Source organism: Anguilla rostrata, chromosome 15, assembly GCF_018555375.3.
Source record: "Anguilla rostrata isolate EN2019 chromosome 15, ASM1855537v3, whole genome shotgun sequence".
Classification (NCBI taxonomy): Eukaryota; Metazoa; Chordata; class Actinopteri; order Anguilliformes; family Anguillidae; genus Anguilla; species Anguilla rostrata.
The window spans coordinates 1242401-1248400 of NC_057947.1; the positions used below are offsets into that span (position 1 = coordinate 1242401).

The 6000-nt window shown below is 55.9% G+C and overlaps 1 protein-coding gene across 1 annotated transcript; it reads left to right on the forward strand.

The window, feature by feature from the left end:
* The first annotated feature begins 797 nt into the window (after nt 1-797).
* LOC135241249 (basic proline-rich protein-like) lies at nt 798-4822 on the forward strand. Its single transcript, XM_064311469.1, has 5 exons — nt 798-816; nt 1141-1330; nt 1498-3704; nt 4161-4254; nt 4630-4822. Exons 1-5 carry the CDS (start codon nt 798-800, stop codon nt 4820-4822), a joined length of 2703 nt encoding a protein of 900 aa, XP_064167539.1.
* Nucleotides 4823-6000: the final 1178 nt, after the last annotated feature.

Genomic DNA, 6000 nt, shown 5'->3' on the forward strand with positions numbered 1-6000 from the left:
TCACAAACAGTACATTTCATTGGAATCAAATATTTATACAATAATTATTTATGAGAATTATTTATTTTATAATTGTATTTTGTCATTAACTTTTGTTTAACTAGACCAGAAAATATACATTTTTTGTAGCCCTATCCCTCCTGCCCCCTAGTGGTATGGACGCTGCTGTCCACAGAATGGTAACAAAGCAAATATCCACAATTTATTAAAAAATGGGCCACAAACACGGCGCAAATTTGAGGTCAGCGCCGGCAACAGACTCCTTTCTGGCCAGCAATGCCACTAGTTAATTCTTTCCATATTTCCAAAATTTTGATACAGTCTTGATGGCACACATGTGCCCTTCAAATAATGCCACAAGCTCTATGCTGTGTGTTGCCAGAAAGTTGTAAGGTTTTATTTAAGAGTAGTACACCCAGGTGAAAATTTCCTTTAGCAATGCTTTGGGAGAAAAGGTTAAAAAAAAGAGTAATATTTGTGATTTCTGTATTCAAAATGAAAATGTACTGAAGTATCAAAGATTATTTTTGAAAATAAAGTCTCGCTCTTCTTTCAGCAGATAACCCTACATGACACAAACATACACATATACACAGGCATGTGCGTGGACACACACACACACACACAAGCACATGCACAGGTACTTGCACGCGCGCGCACACACACACAGGCACAGGCACGTGCAAACACGTGCACACAAAACACACACCTAGGAAAGTAAAAGTTTGTGTTCTAACTGAAAGAGACGTGCCGTTCAGTAAAGGCTGAGCCAATAAAACATTGCTGCTCAAACTGGTATGAGTGATCATGCATCAGGTAAGACAGTATTATCGTACTGCCATCAATGAGGTATACTTATCAGATGTTTTATAAAGATAGGCACATTGCAATGTACACATTATTGCAATCATGGCTAGGCTCGCCTACCATCTGCTCAGAAAAATATACAGTTAATAAACTCGCCTTTCTGTGAGGTAACATGGAGAATTAAATAAATAAATGAATGAACAAACAACTCAGGGCACCTCAGAGTGAAATGTTCCTATTAAAATAACACTTCTTTAGAAGCGTTTGCCGGTCAGCCAGCCCTAGAAGATGCCCGGGACAAATAGGAACACCTCTTCCCTCTTCTGAGGTCAGGTTACCAGGCCCAGGGCAAACCCAGGGGGCCCCAGGCCCAGGCCCAGTGCTCACCCAGGGGCCCCAGTCCCAGGCCCAGTGCTCATCCAGGGGCCCCAGTCCCAGTGCTCACCCAGAAGGTCCCAGGCCCAGTCCTCACCCAGGGGGCCCCAGGCCCAATGTTCACCCAGGGGCCCCTGTCCCAGGCCCAGTGCTCACCCAGGGGCCCCAATCCCAGGCCCAGTGCTCACCCAGGGACCCCAGTCCCAGGCCCAGTGCTTACCCAGGGGCTCCAGTCCCAGGCCCAGTGCTCACCCAGGGGTTCCAGTCCCAGGCCCAATGCTCACCCAGGGGGCTCTAGTCCCAGTGCTCACCCAGGGGGCCCCAGGCCCAGTGCTCACCCAGGGGGCCCCAGGCCCAGTGCTCACCCAGGGGCCCCAGTCCCAGGCCCAGTGCTCACACAGGGGCTCCAGTCCCAGGCCCAGTGCTCACCCAGGGGCCCCAGTCCGAGGCCCAGTGCTCACCCAGGGGCCCCAGTCCCGGGCCCAGCGCTTACCCAGGGGGCCCCAGTCCCAGCACTAACCCAGGGGCCCCAATCCCAGGCCCAGTGCTCACCCAGGGGCTCCAGTCCCAGGCCCAGTGCTTACCCAGGGGCTCCAGTCCCAGGCCCAGTGCTCACCCAGGGGTTCCAGTCCCAGGCCCAATGCTCACCCAGGGGGCTCTAGTCCCAGTGCTCACCCAGGGGGCCCCAGGCCCAGTGCTCACCCAGGGGGCCCCAGGCCAGTGCTCACCCAGGGGCCCCAGGCCCAGTGCTCACCCAGGGGCCCCAGTCCCAGGCCCAGTGCTCACCCAGGGGCTCCAGTCCCAGGCCCAGTGCTCACCCAGGGGCCCCAGTCCTAGGCCCAGTGCTCACCCAGGGGCCCCAGTCCCGGGCCCAGCGCTTACCCAGGGGGCCCCAGTCCCAGCACTCACCCAGGGGCCCCAGTCCCAGGCCCAGTGCTCACCCAGGGGCTCCAGTCCCAGGCCCAGTGCTCACCCAGGGGCCCCAGTCCCAGGCCCAGTGCTCACCCAGGGGCCCCAGTCCCGGGCCCAGCGCTTACCCAGGGGGCCCCAGTCCCAGCACTCACCCAGGGGCCCCAATCCCAGGCCCAGTGCTCACCCAGGGGCTCCAGTCCCAGGCCCAGTGCTTACCCAGGGGCTCCAGTCCCAGGCCCAGTGCTCACCCAGGGGTTCCAGTCCCAGGCCCAGTGCTCACCCAGGGGCCCCAGTCCCGGGCCCAGTGCTCACCCAGGGGGCCCCAGGCCCAGTGCTCACCCAGGGGGCCCCAGGCCCAGTGCTCACCCAGGGGGCCCCAGGCCCAGTGCTCACCCAGGGGCCCCAGTCCCAGGCCCAGTGCTCACCCAGGGGCCCCAGTCCCAGGCCCAGTGCTCACCCAGGGGCCCCAGTCCCAGGCCCAGTGCTCACCCAGGGGCCCCAGTCCCGGGCCCAGCGCTTACCCAGGGGGCCCCAGTCCCAGCACTCACCCAGGGGCCCCAATCCCAGGCCCAGTGCTCACCCAGGGGCTCCAGTCCCAGGCCCAGTGCTCACCCAGGGGCCCCAGTCCCAGGCCCAGTGCTCACCCAGGGGCCCCAGTCCCAGGCCCAGCGCTCACCCAGGGGCCCCAATCCCAGGCCCAGTGCTCACCCAGGGGCCCCAGTCCCAGGCCCAGTGCTTACCCAGGGGCTCCAGTCCCAGGCCCAGTGCTCACCCAGGGGTTCCAGTCCCAGGCCCAGTGCTCACCCAGGGGGCCCCAGGCCCAGTGCTCACCCAGGGGCCCCAGTCCCAGGCCCAGTGCTCACCCAGGGGCTCCAGTCCCAGGCCCAGTGCTCACCCAGGGGCCCCAGTCCCAGGCCCAGTGCTCACCCAGGGGCCCCAGTCCCGGGCCCAGCGCTTACCCAGGGGGCCCCAGTCCCAGCACTCACCCAGGGGCCCCAATCCCAGTCCCAGTGCTCACCCAGGGGGCCCCAGGCCCAGCGCTCACCCAGAGGCTCCAGTCCCGGGCCCAGTGCTCACCCAGGGGCTCCAGTCCCAGTCCCAGTGCTCACCCAGGGGCCCCAGTCCCAGGCCCAGCGCTCACCCAGAAGGCCCCAGTCCCAGGCCCAGTGCTCACCCAGGGGGCCCCAGTCTCGGGCCCAGTGCTCACCCAGGGGGCCCCAGGCCCAGTGCTCACCCAAGGGCCTCAGTCCCGGGCCCAGTGCTCACCCAGGGGGCCCCAGTCTCGGGCCCAGTGCTCACCCAGGGGGCCCCAGGCCCAGTGCTCACCCAGGGGGCCTCAGTCCCGGGCCCAGTGCTCACCCAGGGGGCCCCAGTCTCGGGCCCAGTGCTCACCCAGGGCGCCCCAGGCCCAGTGCTCACCCAGGGGCCTCAGTCCCAGGCCCAGTGCTCACCCAGGGGCTCCAGTCCCAGGCCCAGTGCTCACCCAGGGGGCCCAGATTTGATCCAATGCGGAGAGGCAGAAACGGAAAAGCTTTCCACCAGGAGCCAGACGCCACCCGAACACTTTCCAGACTCTTTCTCCTCCTCAACTGAGTATCCCACTAAGATGGGTACTGCAATCTCTCCATCACAGCTCAGGTTGCATATTATTCTTATTAGCCATTGTAATTGCAACCTTGCAACCAACAGTGCAAGGGCTTGGCTTGTTAAATAATAATTAAAAACAATAAAATGAAATAACAGAATAAAAAAACAGCAATACTTAAACAAGGAAATTAATCTTGTTGTTCAAAATTAATAAAATAAGAAAAACAAGAAAGAGAGAGAATTTTTCTAAATAAAATGAATTTGAACAAAATAAGTTGGTAATAATCTAGCTCATGCATGGCTCTGTTTCTGGAGGGAAATTACACTCTGCTGGTCTGCTCAATCGGCCATCATCACCTGCTTCCTTATCGACGAATGTTAAACAGACATGACAGGCCAAATCCATTAGCACCAGCGCCAGACATCAGCTCAATCATGCACTCCACATCTCTGCTCTGCCTGGTCCCTGTCCGTCACAGCCGCCTCTCAACATGCCTGGCCAATCACAGGCTGTTCCCTGCAAGTGCCTATGCCAGGCCAACTGGAGAGGGACTGGAGCCAAGACCCCTGCCAGTATCATAATAAGCCCTGTAATGCAGTAACATAACTGCACTACAACATTTAACTTGCACAGAAAATTTCAATACAAAATAACTTCTTGATTCAACTAATTAACTAATCATTACCTTCAATCAAGATTGTAAGTAGAATCAAAGGTCTTAGCGCTGGGCTAAAACAAAAACCTCCCTTATACAGATCATTTTTCTTTTTACTACAGCGATAATTCTGGTCCTGGTGGGCCACAGAGTCTGCTGTTTTTTCTGGGTTTTTTTTATTTTTACATCAGTGATTGATTCAGACCCAAGGAATCAGGTGACCTGAATTAACTGTGCAACCAACTGCTTTAGTTGATCAATTGCTTTTTTTTGTTGTTGTTCTGAGTAACAGGGCCCGGGGCCCCCTGGGTGAGCACTGGGTCCGAGACTGGGGCCCCCTGGGTGAGCACTGGGCCTGGGACTGGGGCCTTCTGGGTGAGCGCTGGGACTGGGGCCCCCTGGGTGAGCACTGGGACTGGGGCCCCCTGGGTGAGCACTGGGCCTGGGACTGGAGCCCCCTGGGTGAGCACTGGGCCCGGGACTGAGGCACCGGTTTGTTATGGATAGTGGCAGGAGGCGGGGGTGCCCAGCTGGTCTCGCCGTTCTAGGGCTGGAGCTCCGGGCCCGGGGGTGGTGCTCAGCAAACTTGGGCTAGAGCTGCAGGCAGGTGCCCAGAGTCAAGGAAAATGAGAAAAAAACATTGTTAGGAGGTTCAAAAGGTAGATTAGCAAGCAGAGCAGAAGAGACAGAGGTGCATGCGTGCGATAAGGAAAACCCCGGCAGAATAAGCCTATGGCAGCATAGCTAAGGGAAACAGAGGCAGGGGCCAATGCAGCCATGAGGGCAGGCTTAAGACAGTCATCACCAGACCATGACTGGTTCAGCTTAACACAGCACTACCAGTGATGATCCAGTGACAGCACTAACCGCTCAGTCCACCAGAGACTCTATAGCTATGCCCACCACCCACTCCTGCCCCTCAAATATAGGAGAGACTAAAAAGATATGTTTTGAGCCTAGCTTTAAATAAGATGATAGTGTCTGCGCCCCGAACATGGGCAGGCAACTTGTTCCACAGGAGGGGAGCACGATAGGAGAAGGCTCTACCACCTATGGTACTTTTAGCTATTATAGGAATAGCAAGGAGGCCTGCACCCTGCGAACAGAGCGTTCGTGAGGGAATATAAGGAAGAAGTAAATCATTTAAGTACAAAGGGGCAAGCCCATGTAAGGCTTTAAAGGTAAGAAGTAGTATCTTATAGTCTATTCAGAATTTAACTGGCAACCAGTGAAGCGATGCTAACACTGGGCTGATGTGCTCGAATCTCCTTGCTCTGTTGAGAATACGAGCTGCTGCATTTTGAATTAGCTGGAGCCCTTTCAGAGAGGAATTTGCACATCCAGACAAAAAAGCATTGCAGTAATCTAATCTTGAAGTAACAAAAGCATGAACTAGCGTTTCTGCATCATGTAAGGACGGTATTTTCTGAATTTTTGAGATATTTCTCAAGTGATAAAAAGCAACCCTAGAGATGTTTTTAATATGTAATATTAATTTGATAATGCAAGATCTGGATCAAAGGTAACACCAAGATCTACTATTCATCCCCAGCTACTCTACATCTCCAGCTACTCTTTCCCCAGCTACTCCTTATCCCCAGCTACTCTTCCCCCTGCTACTCTTTCTCCAGATACTTTTTCCCCAGCTACTCTTTACCCCAGC

Coding starts and splice junctions, on each gene's coding strand:
- LOC135241249 (XM_064311469.1), top strand. Junction 1,331..1,497: donor GGGCCCCTGTCCCAGGCCCA/GTGCTCACCCAG, acceptor GTGCTCACCCAG/GGGGCCCCAGGCCCAGTGCT. Junction 4,255..4,629: donor TGGAGCCAAGACCCCTGCCA/GTATCATAATAA, acceptor TCTGAGTAACAG/GGCCCGGGGCCCCCTGGGTG.